The following is a 17219-nucleotide window of genomic DNA, read 5'->3' as shown; positions in this document are numbered from 1 at the left end:
AAAGAAGATGTGGCATATATATATACAATGGAATATTATTAAGCCATTAAAAAGAATGAAATAATGCCATTTGCAGCAATATGGACAGACCTACAGAGTGTCATACTGTAAGTCAGACAGAGAAGGAGAAATATCATATGACTTCCCTTTTATGTGGAATCTAAAAAGAAATGATACAAATGAATTTACTTATGAAACAGAAAGACTCACAGACTTAGAAAATGAACTTATGGTTGCTTGTGGTGGTGGGGGAGTGACATGGAGTTCAGGAAGGTCATGTACACGCTGCCATATTCAACATGGATAACCAACAAGGACCTAAGGTATAGCACATGGAACTCTACTCAATGTTTGGTACCAGCCTGGATGGGAGGGAGCTTTGGGGGGAAATGGATAAATGTATATGTATGGCTGAGTCCCTTCACTGTTCACCTAAAACTACCATAACATTGTTAATTAGCTAGATCCCAATATAAAATAAAAAGTTTAAAATTTCAAAAAAAATACAGGACCTCTATTCTGATGGCATATCTAAATAAATAATTGTTTATATAGACTAAATATAACTAAAATTTCCTAAAATATAAAAATGAGCTACTAATGAGCACTTTAAAAGTGCTAGATTTTAAAATATTTTAAAAGTTCAAATTGACATAATTCACGTAAATCTTTGAGTATGATGACTAGTATAATATTTTGAGTTTAATGACAACTAGGTCTTCTCTGATTCATCAGTGTTAGTTATAATACAAGTGTACATTTTTAAGCCTCTTGGGTATATTTTTCCTACAGGTTTATGATCAAAAGAACTAGAATTACTCCTACTGAAGATCTAAGATTATAGGAAAAAAATCAATTTATATTTAAACAAATAGAGTGAGTCATTGTTCTGATAAACCTGTATTTTCCACAGTAATGAGATTTTGGAGTATGTTCTGTTGAAAAACATTTCTAAAGTCTTTAGATAACAAGGCTCTGCAGTGATATTATGAGATAATTAACAGAAATTCAATGGATACCTAGAAAATGTCTAAGAAAGAATACTAAAACATTGATTACTAAGCATGATTTGAGTTGATATACTTTTGTTATGCTACAGAGGCTGTATCTTTGGATTTGTAAATGAGTATGTTCATTTCTGCCAGGATGTGAAACTATAGAAAGGAATTGCATGGCTGAAAAAAGCTGGCTTGAATGTATTCAAAAGCTCTGCTAAAATGACAGAAATTCACAATGATCCACCCCCTGGTTTTCTCCATGAAATACCTGTGACTGCTTAAAAGTTATAATTTATGTAAATGAGACTCTATAAGAATGAGTCTCTACTATAAGTCTGAAGATAATGAGACATTTTAAAAATTAAGGGCAGAAAAAGTGTTTGGGCTGAAGTAAAATGACTTGTTCCAGAATGGGAAAGAGGAAGAATGGTGAAGAAAAAAAAATGAATGAATATAGAAAGCAGTAAGTCTGTGGAAGAATCTGAAAAGTAACACAAATCTGTGTTAAACTTTGCCAAATCTGGCTCAGTTTATGGGTTTACTTGTAAGTTTATCAAAAAGAGATTGTGGGTCCTTTAAAATCAAATATTACATTGAAGCAAATCTAGAATTTATTTGCTCTCCATGAAAATGAGCCACTTTTCTTGGAGTATTGGTCTGCTCCTAATAAGAGATTGTAAAAGGTTACTCTGCACCTGTTATTAGTTTCCTATGGCTCCTGTAACAAATTATCACAAACTTGGTGGCCTAAAACAACACACCTTTATTCTCTTACAGCTTTGGGGGCCAGAAGTCTCAAATTAGTTTCTCTGGGTTAAAATCAAGGTGCCAATAGGGCCATGGTCCCTCCAGAGGCCCAAGAGAAGAATCCATTTCCTTGACTTTCTAGCTTGCATTCCTTGCCTAGTGGCCCCATCCTCCATCTTCAAAGCAAGCATATAGCATCTTGCTCCAGTCCTCACATTATCATCTCACTCTGTAATCAAATCTCTTCCTGACTCTCTCTTATAAAGACATTTGTCAAATGTCAGCTGTGTATCAGTCATGAATTATAGGACCTCCTATCAGTTCATAAGGAATTAGAACAAGAAGAACAGATAATACTGACTGTACACTGAAGATAGTTTGAGAAGCCCTGTACTATAATACATCATTAAAGGAGAAAATTGATCCTTATGAACACTGTGAACTTAGACTTAATTTGTGGTGTGAGTAACAAGTTCAAGTCTCTACAGTGTCCAGACTATAGTGGCCACTATGAGTAAAGTGGGTGAGACATGAAATCCAAAAGAGAGAAGTGGCAAACCAAACGCCAACCTTAATGGGATAGTATCTTGTATTTGCAGCTGACTGCAACCACATGGGCATCCAGACATTTTGATTTCACGAAAGAAGTCAGAAATCCAGATAATTAGGTTGAAAGTTTGTGATTCTAAGTGTCAGCACTTATGAATTTTCTTTTAAGATGTCTGCGGAGGACTAACAAACACCATCCAGATCAGGTTTGTGAGCTGCCACTTTGCAATTTATGCTTTAGGAAAGAATGTATTAGAGGTTACTAAATGGTCCCTCATTTAGAAATTATATTTTGGGGATCTAGAGACCTATTCTAAAGAGTTACAGCTACATGACTGTAGGACCTGTCAGATTCAGGGGCCAGGGGAGCCTGGGCCCTCGAAACACCTCTTCTCAGAGGCTGTCTTCAGAGGGAGGCCAGCCTTATTCCCAGGCCTGTGTTCACGCCGACAGCAATCTGACATTCCTCTCCAAGGTCTTTCCAGGCTGGACTCGGGCTCATGTCATCTCACACGTGATGTTTTCACCTGTGCTGACCTGTGTCTGTGTCTGACCCTGGCCTGCCCTGACACTGCTTTTGGTCACAGACCTGGTTTGGCAGGCACGCCCTCCCTAGTCCTTGCTCCCACTCATACTGGCTTTAGTTTTCCCACTCCCAACAGGGCACTGGTTGTCACTGGTCTCTGCAGGGCTCAAGTTAGAACAAATCCTCCCTCACCAGTCCCCTTCCGTCTTTTCAAAATGCATGAAAAGCCTAACCTTGGGTGACTCCTGCTTTCCCAAGGGCAGTGGTTCTCAGCCTCTGCCTGCCTTCCTCCCCTGGTGGAGGACCCCTGGTCCTGGGGAGGAGAGGGGTGTGGTAGGGTGCCACAGTTAGCTGGAGGACAAGCTGCCCAGGGCCCCCGTGTCTCCTGTGAACCCACAGGCACAGCTGTGAGTTCTTAAAGGATGGCGGTACAGCTCTACCTGAGTCTCCCCTGTCCACGTGACTCTGCACATGGCCTGCCCACACGAGGTCAGAAAAGCTCAACCTCCAAACCTAGTCATCAAACAGAGAGTCTAAAGAGCCCAGGAAGCCTGGCTCCTGCAGGTGTCACAGGGGCCACTAGTGCTGACATGGCATGGACTGTAAGGTGACACTGAGCACACAGACCTGCTAACCTGACACTTTATCCACCTACTATGACTTCTCTGGTCCTCAATGGATCCTCTGGTGTGACTTCTGGTGACGTATCCTGGAGACTACATCTTGTGCTAAAACACGCCACAGCCATAAGCCAAAATCAACCACTTTCAGCAACCACACAGCTATTTAACCAACCTGGCAGGATGTGAATACCATGATTGATTCCCTGGTACCACCCACCCTGGAGGCACTCCCTGTTGTCTGAAAGTCACTGGAAGATGAGGTACCATGCCCTGGACATAAAGATGCTCCACTTCAGGGACAGGGTGGCATGGCTGGTGTCCTCATGTGACCAGCTGAAGGACACTCTCTACCTGCCATCACTGGGGAGAAGCCTGCTGGCCACTCAAATAAGCAGGAGGGTAAGAGGGAGGCTTGTCTGAGTCCAGAAGGGCTTTATGGCTCTTGTAACGATCCACAAATTTGTGCGGTGAATATCTTGACAGTGAGGCATCTGGTTGAAGGAGCACCAGGTGTCAAGAAAGGTTTCTTGGATTAAACAAGCACCTGCTCCACAGAGTTGTACACATACCCGACATGGTTACTCTCAGACACTCCTGAGAAGCCAGCAAAGGCTAAGCCAGTGCCAAGCTTCCATCAGTGGAGGAAGGAGGGAGATAGAGGGTGTCACCAGACAGACGGGAGCAGAGAGGGAACCAAGGTAAGGACTGTGTGGTTCCTGGATGTAGCCCTGGCTTCCTCCTCTGCACAGCACTCTACCCCCACAAGGTGCAGCAGGCCAGGCTGGGTTTCTCACAGCCAGAGGCCTAAGCATCCAGCAATCACATGAGAACCAGGCCTGGCCGTCCTTTGGGGGACCTGTCTAAGCAGCTGGGGAGGGAGACACAGGCAGCCATCTGTAAAGGATGTGGCCTGTGCCAGGCTCTGTGTTAAGTCACAGTTTATAGGCACATCGTGACTGCATCTCCAAGATGGAGGAACTCTGATTATCCCCGTCTTACAGGTGAGGAAGCCGCTGCTCACAGGAGACAGACAGATGTTCAAGATAACACAGCCAGAAAGTGGTTAACTGGGATGGCGAACCCAGGTCCACTGACCCCACTGTTAAAGCTGGCTGGGCAGCCTAGTCCTGTATGACAGGCCAGGAGCAGCAGATGGGGGTCCTTTGGCATCTGATGAACAGGAGAAAATGTCAGACACTGAATCAACTAATAGGAGAGTAATTAGTTTCCTTCTTCACTTGATGTGACAATTTTTTTTTTCAACCTAACACAGCATGTAGAGTGTTCATAAGAACTGTGTATATATCGGAGTCTATCACTTAGGATAGAATTTATATACTTGTACATCTTAAAACATGTATTCAGCCACTGATAACTTTGTTCCTTTCTCAAATAAATGGTGTTAGAAAGGTTAAGTATTTCATGTGAGAGTGAGATTTTTAATTGTGTTTACAATGAGACAAATTCATAAATAAGTTCAGTAATCTTTAGTAATCATATGAACTGCATGAATTACATGCTTTAGTCCAGATGATATTTTTATATAATACTACCATTTAATTTACCAGTTTCCACAAGAGCAGACAGAAGGGTATATTCCACAGAGAGTATCATAGCACTAACTAATAAGCCCTGTCACCAAGTCCATTTTTGGAATGAGGTAGGGTATAAATCAACAATATATGTCAGGAACTTGGGAACTATGTCTGACATCTGCCTTTGTCCCACCTTCCCATTCAATCAATCATCACCTTGTTCAATTTCTGCACCAGTAATATTGCCCCAATAACCCATTTCTACTATTACAGCCTAAGCTATTATTGTTCTCAACTTGACAACTGTAGCAGCTCACTTCTGGGCCTCCTTGTTTCTCCCCTCACTCCCTTCCAGTCCATTTTCCAGAGTAATCAGCTTCTAAAACAAAATCTGATCATGACACTGTGACGTTTAAAACTCATCAGTGACCTCCTAGTGCCTCTGGGATAAAGTCTGAAATCCTGGGATACCCTTTCCTTCTTTTACTTCACTTGATTCATCTACCAGATTTTAGTTTATACTTAAGTTCCCCTGGGAAATTTTCCCTTATCTCTCAGACTTAGTTAGAGTCTCCCAACAGACTTTTACTTTGCAGGATTTACCTGAAATAAAATAAATATACAACTAATTATTTGTATCCTATTTGCTTATCCTGTTCCAGAAGGATATAGCCCTGTCCACCTTATTCACCACTTTATCCTTGGAGCCCAGCACAAGGTCAGGAACACAAAACATATTCAATACATATTCATTGACTTCAATGAGTGAATTCACATAAATCTAACCCTACGTCCTGCCTCCTCTGGGACACTAGGAGTACAATTTTCATCCTTAAGAAGATGGAAGTAATCAGATCTATCTCACAGGGATGCTGTGAATGTAAAACAAAATCATGCCAATCATAGTGCCTGGCACAAAGCAAGGATCTGAGAAGCAGTCATCATTACTGCCAGCATTACCACCTTGACTAGAAGAGAGAAGGACACTTGGAGATCCAGGCAGGCCAAGTGGCATGCTGCAGAGGTCTTCACAGAACACAGAAACCTTGGTGAACTCATCTGGGCCTCAGATCAATCTATCCTCCAAGGTCCAGTGACTTAATCAAGTCCCTGACTAGTCTCACTCAAAGGATGAGGGTCACAGACAGTGTCCATTATTTACTGACTATGGGGGAAGAAACTCTCCAAAAGTATATGATACCATTTATATGAAGTATGCAAAATAGACAAATTCATAGAGACAGAAAGCAGATTAGTGATTGCCAGGGTCTGGAGAGGGGAAATGAGGAGTGACTGCTACTAAGTATGGGATTTCTTTTTGATGTATCAAAAATATTCTAAAATTAGATAGTGATGATGATACAACATAGTAAATATCCTAAAATCCACTAAATTGTACATTTAAAATGGTGAACTTATTGTTGTATGAATTGTATTGCAATTAACAAAAACCTCTCCAGTGGACCATGTGGCTGGCTCCACCTCCCCTCCAAGATCTGCCAAGGCCAAATTCATCAGCATTTGCTAAGTGAGCATAGGATAAGAGAGAAAAGAAAGCTATACAGAGTTTGAATGTTGAACGGGATCAGGTTCAGATGGACTTCATGTCCTTTCCTATCAAGAATGGATATTTTTATTGGTCTCAACATATGGTATGGCAGACAGTGTCCTCCTCCTATATTTTAAGAAAACATAATTTTGTTGTGGGTGGCATGGGCCCAGCCCTAGGCAGGCTGTGACTTATCTAGTCCAGTGTTCCCAAACTGTGCTAAACATAAAAATTACCAGGAACACTTGTTTAAAAAACAAAAGAGAAAAAAGATCAAAAGACCTATCTGAGGCTACCATCCCATACCTAGCAAATCACAATTTCCAAGAATGAAGCCTGTTTTTCTGTCGATTTTTTAACAAGCTCCCCAGCTCCCATCTCTGGTCACATCATCACCAGAGAAGTTGAAGGAATGTTGTTCAAAGCCACTGGTTTTAACTGTCCTATGCCCAGCTTCTCTAGCATTTCTTGAACCAAGGTGATCACATGACCAATCCTGGTCAATGAGACCTAAATGAGGTTTATTAGGGAGGTTTCTGGGAAAGCTTTTACTTACTAATAATTGGGAAAGGAGTACATCAAGGCTGTATACTGTTACCCTGCTTATTTAACTTATATGCAGAGTACATCATGAGAAACACTGGGCTGGAAGAAGCACAAGCTGGAATCAAGATTGTCGGGAGAAATATCAATAACCTCAGACATGCAGATGACACCACCCTTATGGCAAAAAGTTAAGAAGAACTAAAGAGCCTTTTGATGAAAGTGAAAGAAGAGAGTGAAAAAGTTGGCTTAAAACTCAACATTCAGAAAACGAAGATCATGGCATCTGGTCCCATCACTTCATGGCAAATAGATGGGGAAGTGATGGAAACAGTGGCTGACTTTACTTTTTTGGGCTCCAAAATCACTGCAGATGGTGACTGCAGCCATGAAATTAAAAGATGCTTGCTCCTTGGAAGAAAAGTTATGACCAACCTAGACAGCATACTGAAAAGCAGAGACATTACTTTGCCAACAAAGGTCTGTTTAGTCAAAGCTATGGTTTTTCCAGTAGTCATGAATGGATGTGAAAGTTGGACTATAAAGAAAGCTGAGTGCTGAAGAATTGATGCTTTTGAACTGTGGTGTTGGAGAAGTCTCTTGAGAGTCCCTTGGACTGCAAGGAGATCCAACCAGTCCATCCTAAAGAAAATCAGTCCTGAATATTCATTGGAAGGACTGATGCTGAAGCTGAAACTCCAATACTTTGAACACCTGATGTGAAGAACTGACTCATTTGAAAAGACCCTGATGTTGGGAAAGATTGAAGGCAGGAAGGGAAGGGTATGACAGAGGATGAGATGGTTGGATAGCATCATCAACTCTATGGACATGAGAGTGAGTAAATTCCAGGAGTTGGTGATGGATAGGGAGGCCTGGCATGTTGCAGTCCATGAGGTTGCAAAGAGTCGGACACAACTGAGTGACTGAACTAAAGGAAGAAAGACATTCCCCCTTCTGCTTCATGCTTCCCTTCCTACCTTGAATGAAGCCATGATGGATTCTATGCAGTATCAACCCAAAAGAAAGGCCAATGGAATTGTAGGGACATCAACTTTATCAGTGTGAGCAGCTGATGTAATGCCAGCAATGGCCTAACTCCAATTTCTTCTTAGATGAGCAAAATAATGGGTTGTCTAACCTTGTAGTCAAGTGTTTGTTTCTTGCACCAAATGCATTCCTAATCATATGACAGATACTGCCCATGGCCTCCATGACACACCCCAGCCTGTGCTCTAATTATAACTACCTTTCCCCTTCCGGCTGAGGGATTACTTCCTCAGATATGCTAAGGCAGTGATTAGGGTTAGTCAAAACCTATATAAATTGCAGTTATCTGTATTTTTAAGAGGACCATGCCCACTTCCTTTCTCTATACATATTTATCGTTTAATTCTCAGGGGACTTATATTATTCCAAGTTCTCGGGGGGCATGTTATAGATATTCTTTGTGACACTGACATTTATGAGATAGGTTTCATTTTCCCGAATAGAATTCCATCTGAAAAACTGTAATGTGGGTTGGCAAACTTTCTGTAAGAAGCCTGACAGTAAATACTTTATGCTCTGTGGACCACTTATTTTCTGTTGCAACTATGCAACTACTCAACTCTGCTCAAAGGAAAAAAAAAAGGCAGACATAGACAAGAAGTAAATCAAAGGGCATGGCTGCGTTCCAATAAAACTTTATTTACAAAAACAAGCACCCCCTGATTATATCCATGGGCTGCTATTTGCCAACCTCTGAGCTAAAAGACAACTTCATTTTCAGTAACTTGAGAAAAAAAATTGAACCAACATGTAAAAATCAAATTGGCTATCACCATATCTGGTCTCTTGCTGTGTTTCTGCCACATGGAAAACAATGAACTGGGTAAAGGGTATATTAGCATGCAGAGGACTCACCTTGGTCAATGCCCATTCTAGTTATAAGTCCCTAGAAAACAAGGATGCTGCTGCATTTATTGAGCATCTACTGTCTATCTGGGGCTGTGGAAGGTGTTTTCACAGGTGTTAATCCACCAAGGTCCAAGATCTCAACTTAAAGTTCTGATATATCTTAAGAATCAGTCATTCTTATGTAACCTGGATAAGGGAGACAGTTGTGATATACAAATAACCTGTGACTCAGCCATAAATTAATGACATTTTACCATCCAGCCTAGATTAGAGGCAGAAAGAAGACTGAGGGAAGTTAAATTAATAAGGGTGATTTATTTTAAACTATTCCAATTTCAGTGTTATCTTAAATATGTATTTTTAAATTTAAGGCTTTTAACTCATTTTTGCTTATCTGTATAGTAAAACTTAGCAGAATATCTGGTTTTCATTTACTCACAATATTAATATTTGCAAAGGATCATTTCCTCTTTTCATATGAAGGTTTTTCACTTGTGTCCAATGCATATGCAGTTTTTTTTTAATCTGGCTTAATCAAAACCTGCCCTCAATTTGATGATGTTAGACTAGTCCAAAGGTTAGAGAAGTGTGTTTATTTTAAAGATGAGATATCTATTAGAACTTCAAGAAGACAGGAAGGAACTCCTGATGCCCTCATTCACCACAAAGAAGCTGTTACAACTGTCTCAGCTGCTTTACAACTATTGCTGAGTGACAGAGGCACAATCTGAAGAGGCCCAGCCCCTGGCAGCCATCCTTTCAGCCTATGTACAGCAAGTTGTATTTTCCACAATGATCACAGCTGTGAACCTCTAGACTGCGGCCATTCCCCAACAAAAGTCAGAGTTTCCTTTCTTCCCTTTGGCTTGAGCCTCAACAGGATTCCTACGTGTATCAACAAAGAAAATGGCAGCAAAAGTAATGTTGCATGACTTCAAAACTGGATCACAAAAGGGATACCCTTCCACCTGGCCCTTTCTCCCTCTCAGGATACTCGTTCTTGAAAGCAGCCACCATGCTGTGAGGAGGCTCAAACTAGCCCACATGGAGAGACAAAGTGGGGAGGATCTGAGGCCCCAGCCCAGCACCGACCGTAAGAACTGTGAGAGGATGAGCCCTCAGTGGATTCCAACTCCCCATCTTTGAGCCACCCCAGTTAACGCACAGTGGAGCTGAGGTGAGCCCTTTTGAGAGCCGCCTAAACTTCAGATTCATAAGCAAAAGAAACACTATTATTTTAACTCACTACGTTTTGAGCTTAGTAACTGGAACACAGACTTCGGATGGAAGGCGCATAGAAATGAATTTCACCTGAAACAAAACAGACCTTATGTTTTGCTCTCCATGCTTCCCAAATGCAAACAGAAATAAAAAATATACATACATCGTCCGATACTGACATCCTGCCGCAAGACACTTATATACAGCTGCAGGGTCAGCTGGGGGGCTGAGCCCAGGAAAGCCTGGATCACCGATGCTCGGCTGAATGCAGATCGGTGGGTGAATAGCTTGCCCTCTGCCTGGCCCACTTCCTTCTCAATTTCCTCTGAGTGGCCATTTTTTGGTATCTGCCGCTTCTTGGTGATGCTGACATAAGGTTCTTCAATGTGGTTTGACTGACAATAGATGCAGAAGACTTCAAAACACCTGGAAACAAACCAGCAAGTCATGATCATCAGAGGCAGACAGGATCCTGTCTTTTCTCAGTTACCTCACTTTCACTTAGCTTTCTCAAAGCCTTGGCTTGGTTATTCTGGACTGCAACTTGCCCCCCACCCCCGCCACTAAAATCATCCTCTCTAAGGACCAGTTGTGAGCACGCAGTCTTCTAGAGGCCCTCCAGCAGGCCAACTGGCCTGAGCACGAACCACGTTGAGAGGTGACACCGAAGGCCACTGAGGCAAGGAAACCAAGTCGAGAATGGCATGGGAAGTGGTTCAGGCTCCAGAGCTCCAGAAAAACGCTCCATTTTCCTTCCTAACACTTATTAGCTGTGCAGCCTTGGACATGTCTTTTAACCCAAGTTCTGTCCCTGAATTATAAAGAAGAGATAAGACCTACTTTGCCACACTGTCATGGAGATAATGCAGTATATGGGGGGGGGGGTGTGTGCATGTGTGCATGTATATACAACACTCACCCCCACACACATATTATATATATATATATATATATATATATGCACATATACTTTTTCTAGATCCAATAGATACCCCAAATCACTTCAGTTAAAACAGCAGCTGTGGTTGGGAGATCCCCCAGCAGAGAGCAGCCTCCCACCTAGAATTCCCCTGGAAGACCACACTACCTATTTCTGCTCTCTTAAGCCTTTTCAGAACAGGACTAAAGTCAATCATACCTGGAAGCCTGCCAGCTCTGTCTTATCTATGGAGTTTCAAGCTTGCTCGAGGATGGAGCCCAAACCAGTCACCTTTCTAGACTGATAGAGTAGTTGGCTTTTAAAAAGATTTTCCTCTCTAGGTAATCATATGAATAGCAAAGAGAGGAAGAGTACTGATATATATGATTTACACACACACACACACACACGCGCGCACACTTACAAGTGAAGTGAGGGATTGATAGAAGGATGGATAGACATGAAATAAAACGTTAACTGTAGAATCTAGGTGGCAAGTATTTGGGTGTTCTTTGTACAACTCTTTCAAGTTGTCTTCTGTATGTTCAAAATTTTTCATAACAAAATATTGGGGAAAATGTTTTTCTTAGTGATAAAAAGTGTTCATGGCTTTAGGTTTCAAAATTGTTAAAGGACATTTTTCCCCAAATGTGCATTTTTATAACAACCTTATAATGCTGCCAGAAGATTTTATGGCTTTATTTATTTTATTGAGTGTTGTTAACTTTGCACTGTCACCTGGAGGCAACCAAGGAAATGAGAATACATGTATAATTTGAAATACTAAAATAAAACCTGAAGTAAGAAAGGAAATGCAGGAACTTCTTTCTTTAGTGAGTACAAAGTGGATATATTTTGTGATTATCTTTGTTCCTGGGAGAAAACAAGGTACACAGTAGTGTGGTTGTGCAAGGGGGTGGGGAGGGATGGGGAGGGAGAGGCAACTGTCTGCTACATTTTGTCCACTGGGGTCACAGATACTTTAATATATTAGTTGTGTTTGACACTTTGCAACCCATGGACTCTTTAGTCCATGGGATTCTCCAGGCCAGAATACTGGAGTAGGTAGCCTTTCCCTTCTCCAGGGGCTCTTCCCAACCCAGGTATCGAACCCAGGCCTCCCACAGTGCAGGCAGATTCTTTACCAGTTGAGCTACAAGGGAAGCCCAAGAATACTGGAGTGGGTAGCCTATCCCTTCTCCAGCGGATCTTCTTGACCCAGGAATCAAACTGGGGTCTCCTGCATTGCAGGCGGATTCTTACCAACTGAGCTATAAGGAAAGCCCCAATATATTACATGAAATCATGTAAAACAATGTGGATCAACTTGGTTAGCTGAAAACAATGAAGTTCAAGGTTTTGAGCTAAGTCTAGCTGATCCAACTGAATCTGCTCTGAGGAAAAACTCAGATCTATGACTGAGGGCTGTATGAGGCCTTGGAACTTGACAAGGTTGGCCCACTGATCACAATCACTAGAAGACAGAAGAAACTGACCATTGCATCTGGTCCCATCACTCCATGGGAAATAGATGGGAAACAGTAGAAACAGAGTCAGATTTTATTTTTTTGGGCTCCAAAATCACTGCAGATGGTGACTGCAGCCATGAAATTAAAAGCTTACTCCTTGGAAGAAAAGTTATCACCAACCTAGAGAGCATATTCAAAAGCAGAGACATTACTTTGCCGACTAAGGTCCATCTGGTCAAGGCTATGGTTTTTCCAGTGGTCATGTATGGTAGTGAGAGTTGGACTGTGAAGAAGGCTGAGCGCCGAAGAATTGATGCTTTTGAACTGTGGTGTTGGAGAAGACTCTTTGAGAGTCCCTTGGACTGCAAGGAGATCCAACCAGTCCATTCTGAAGGAGATCAACCCTGGGATTTCTTTGGAAGGAATGATGCTAAAGCTGAAACTCCAGTACTTTGGCCACCTCATGCGAAGAGTTGACTCATTGGAAAAGACTTTGACGCTGGGAGGGACTGGGGGCAGGAGGAGAAGGGGACGACTGAGGATGAGATGGCTGGATGGCATCACGGACTCGATGGACATGAGTCTGAGTGAACTCTGGGAGTTGGTGATGGACAGGGAGGCCTGGAGTGCTGTGATTCATGGGGTCGCAAAGAGTCGGACATGACTGAGCGACTGAACTGAACTGTCTTTATTCTCAAATATGTAATGAATGTGGATGCACTTTGGTAAGTGCTGTTGGGAATGCAAAGGTAGTTGCACACTACTGTCTCATTCAGAGATGTACATAATCTAAACAAGAAAACAGGACCTAACTAATATAAGTAATATTTATATAGCACTTTCAGTTTGTAAGGTATTTCTCATAGATTAACTCACTTAGAAAGAAAGGTTACTGCAAAAATTTGAATACCATTATTTTTAATGGCAAAGTTCTGGGAAAACTCTAAAGGTCCCTAAACAAAACAATGATTAAATAAATCCTAATATGTATATTCAATGAAATATTATCCAGTCCTTAAAATTGACAGTATACACATACATATACTGACATACAAAAAATTTGTATCATGTTTGGTAAGCAAAAGGAGTAATGTATCACAATGGAAAATACAGAGAAAATTCCATTTTTAATAAAAAGAAAATTACATATACATATAGATACACACACATATACACATAAACAGTGGAGTGCTTCAGCTGGCTCATACTGACTCATGAGACAGGTAAATGGTTAGGAATTTTGTGAGGCAGTTCTTAAACAACTCAGTAGCTTGAAATAGGCCATGATGGAAATCTTTAAATCACAGAAATCAGCAAAGACTGCAAATCAGGGTCTTCCTTCCTATACCCCCTTCCTCCCCCTAGATGGTTCATGGTTTACCAGCTTAATGACTGTAAAAATATTAGTGAGGATATATAACAAAATATTAAGAATTGTTCTCTTTAGTTAGTCAAATTAGAGCTTTTAAATTTTTTTAGTTGTGCTTATCTGTTTTCTGCCCTTCTGTCGTTCCAACAACAAATATGTTTTACCTGAATAGTAAAATCAAGCTCAGAATTTTTAATGACAAACAAGCAAATGAAAAAACAGCACATATTAAGAGCTGAATGAATAAAATGAAGGTCCAGAGGAAAAAGCAAGTCTCTGGATGCTGAGGAGAAGGCTGTGTTTAATGGAAAATATTTGCAGAATTACAGACAAATGACACTTCTTTGTCTACAGTGGAAACGAAGGAAGGTCCCAGAATGAACTAATCACAGAGGTGGCCCTGAAACCCAGGTGCGTGTGTTAGTCGCTCAGTCACATCCAACTCTTTGCGACCCCATGGACTGTAGGTCACCAGGCTCCTCTGTCCACGGAATTCTCCAGGCAAGAATACTGGAGTGGGTTGCCATTTCCTTTTCCAGGAAACCCAGGTGTACCCTCCTGCAATTCACTGTTTTTCTCAACTAATAAAAATCTTAGCACAGAAGTTTACATGTAGTAGGTATTTAATGAATTTGTGAAAGGTCCTAAGACTTCCACTATTTGCCACTACTGGTTAAGAAAACTGATAAGAAACACACTCTACTATTCTTTCTGGGATTCTGCAAGACTCATCCAATTACTCCAAATGGTTTTTTTTTTGTTGTTGTTGTTGTTTTGTTTTACTTGAGAAGTTACCTAAATGTAGCCATAAATAAATTAAGTATTTTCATCACAATCATTCAAGATAGTTTTTCAGTTTGACCAAGGGTTGCCAAACATTTTGTGTATTTACAAAGAGTAAATATTTTAGGCTTTGCAGGTCATGGTCTCTACTGCAACTACTCACCTCTGCCACTGTAATGCAAAAGCAGCCACAGACAACACAGAAGTGAATGGGCATGCCTGTGTTCCAATAAAACTTTACAAAAACAGGCAGTAAGGGGATTTCCATGTGGGGCACAGTTTGCTGATCCCTAATGTAGGTAATCAGCAGGCTGATCCTTTGTTATTTTCATTTTATTCCATTTTCAAACATCACAGTGGAACCAATTTATTAATTAGCTGAAACCATGCATGTTGGTGTTAGCATAAATAATCTGTGGTACCAGAGACCCTCTGAGGTAGTTACTAAAAACACATTTTCAAAAGAAATACTGATTATGATTTCCTCTATGCCACGTTATCTTCCTATGACATACATGCTCTGTGAAGAACCAAACTGGTTAAATAGAAAGCTCCCTGTGACCTCTGAAAAGCCACTTGCGTAATCTCACTGAGCCTCAATTCTCAACTGTAAAAAAAAGATAATGACAGTTAGCTCACAAGGTTTTACATTGGATGGAATTATATACTGTATGTGAAAGCACTTTGCAAGCAACAACAAAAAAAGCTATTGATATTTAGGCTATTGTTAATTTTAAAGTCTTCTCAAAGTTTACAGAAGAGAGAAATACTAGGGTATTTTGCAATGTTTTTCATTGCAATGAATCATTTTGTAATGTTCTGTCAAAAATACTAGACTCACAGATCCACAGAACACACTAGTGGCTACCAACAGGGAGCAGGAAGGAAGAAAGGCAATATAGGGGTAGGAGATTAAGGGGTACAAACTCAGATATAAAATAAGCTATAAGAATATACTGTACAACATGGGGAATATAACCAATATTTTATAATAATAACTATAAATGGGGCATTACCTTTAAATTGTGAATCACCATATTGTACAACATATAACATTGTACATCAACTATACTTGAATAAAAAAAATTACTAGAACTTCTTAGCTTTTATTTTATAAAGCTAGATTTTTAGGTACCATTTTTCCTTCATTATACCAATAAATAAGAATGGGGGGCAAATTCCTTGAACCTGTAACTCATTTATATTTATTCCTTCTCCCAATTAATTTATAAAATGAACATAACTGTAAAAGAATGAGAAATAAATTTTGTTTGTTGTTAAGAGGTGCTTTCCCCCCACTCTGCTTATCCAGAATGTCTATTATCATTCACAATAAGATTGTCCTTATAATAGAAAAAAAGAAATTCAAGACATTATTTAATGTTCCTATCATCCCAACCTAGCCTTCATGAGGAAACAATTCTTCAAACTGCAACTACAGTTTTAAATGTGAGGCTGATATAAATGAAACATGGTGCTCTCCCAAAGCCTCCCTACATGAAAGGAGGAGCAAAACCTAGTCTGTAGTGTTTAGTCCACCATCATTACAATGTAATGAAATGCGACTGAACTGAGTGAATCCAAAACCAACATCTCACCTAAAAAGAACAGGAGTTTGGCTAGTTAGTACCCATCCCGAATTAAAGAGAGCTAAATTTTCCCCAAACAGTTTTAAAATATTACTAAGTCCAATCGATAAGAAGGGCAGAGACTCTCCTTTGTTTGGGGGAAATAATTTTGATCTTTATGTAAAGCTGACGTCTTCGAGTTAGAATAAAATCAAACAGCAGGAAGAACTTTCAATAAGATATTAAGGCATGCTAACACACAACATCAAATTGCTTTTCATCTGGAAGATAAGAGGCTTGAAACCACATTTTGTGTATCTCAGCATGGTTCCAGCATCTTCTTGAAAGTGCCTTTGTTGAAGGAAGTAGGTTGTTTGTTCCTTTTTTTCTTTTTATGTGTTATTCTGTTTTTTCCCCCAAAGCACAATGACCTATTCAGAATTTTCTGGAAATAGGTCCCTTTATAGTATTGAAACTTTATATATATATATCAGTTGAGAAGTTATCACTCCAAAGTACCAAACTTTTTCTTTTTTTAGATAAAGTTAAAATATTTTTACGATAAAAACCGAAAAATGTAGAGAAGTATAATATAATAAAGGAGTAAATGATGTACTTTTCTGTATTTTTCAGAGAAAAAGTGAAAACTGCCCCATAACTCCATCATCCTGAAATTACCACTCTTAACAAATTGGTATATTTCTCTGAGCTTAGGTCTATGAGTACCATCCTGTTTTTATACATACTATTATGTCATTAGCTTTGTCTTGGGTCACTCAGTACTTAGAAACATTTTAAACGTTAGTACTGATAAGGTATTCTCATTTACCAAGATGGTAACTTAGGTTGTGCTTTTTCAATTTTGCCAAGATGACCAAACTTTCTTAAGATGGAACTATAGATAAAACACATTCCACACTC

At 40.2% G+C, this 17219-nt stretch overlaps 1 protein-coding gene across 1 annotated transcript in view; it reads right to left on the bottom strand.

Moving 5' to 3' along the window:
• The window catches only part of XK (X-linked Kx blood group antigen, Kell and VPS13A binding protein), a 51459-nt gene that overhangs the window by 31938 nt on the left and 2302 nt on the right, over nt 1–17219 (bottom strand). Inside the window, exon 2 of the mRNA XM_027963535.3 lies at nt 10354–10616. Within this exon, the coding sequence (XP_027819336.1) occupies nt 10354–10616 (263 nt within the window). The remainder of the gene's footprint in view (nt 1–10353; nt 10617–17219) is intronic.

Source organism: Ovis aries, chromosome X, assembly GCF_016772045.2.
Source record: "Ovis aries strain OAR_USU_Benz2616 breed Rambouillet chromosome X, ARS-UI_Ramb_v3.0, whole genome shotgun sequence".
In the NCBI taxonomy this organism is placed as follows: domain Eukaryota; kingdom Metazoa; phylum Chordata; class Mammalia; order Artiodactyla; family Bovidae; genus Ovis; species Ovis aries.
Note: the sequence above shows the minus strand (reverse complement) of the source record. Positions and strands in the feature narration are given on the sequence as shown.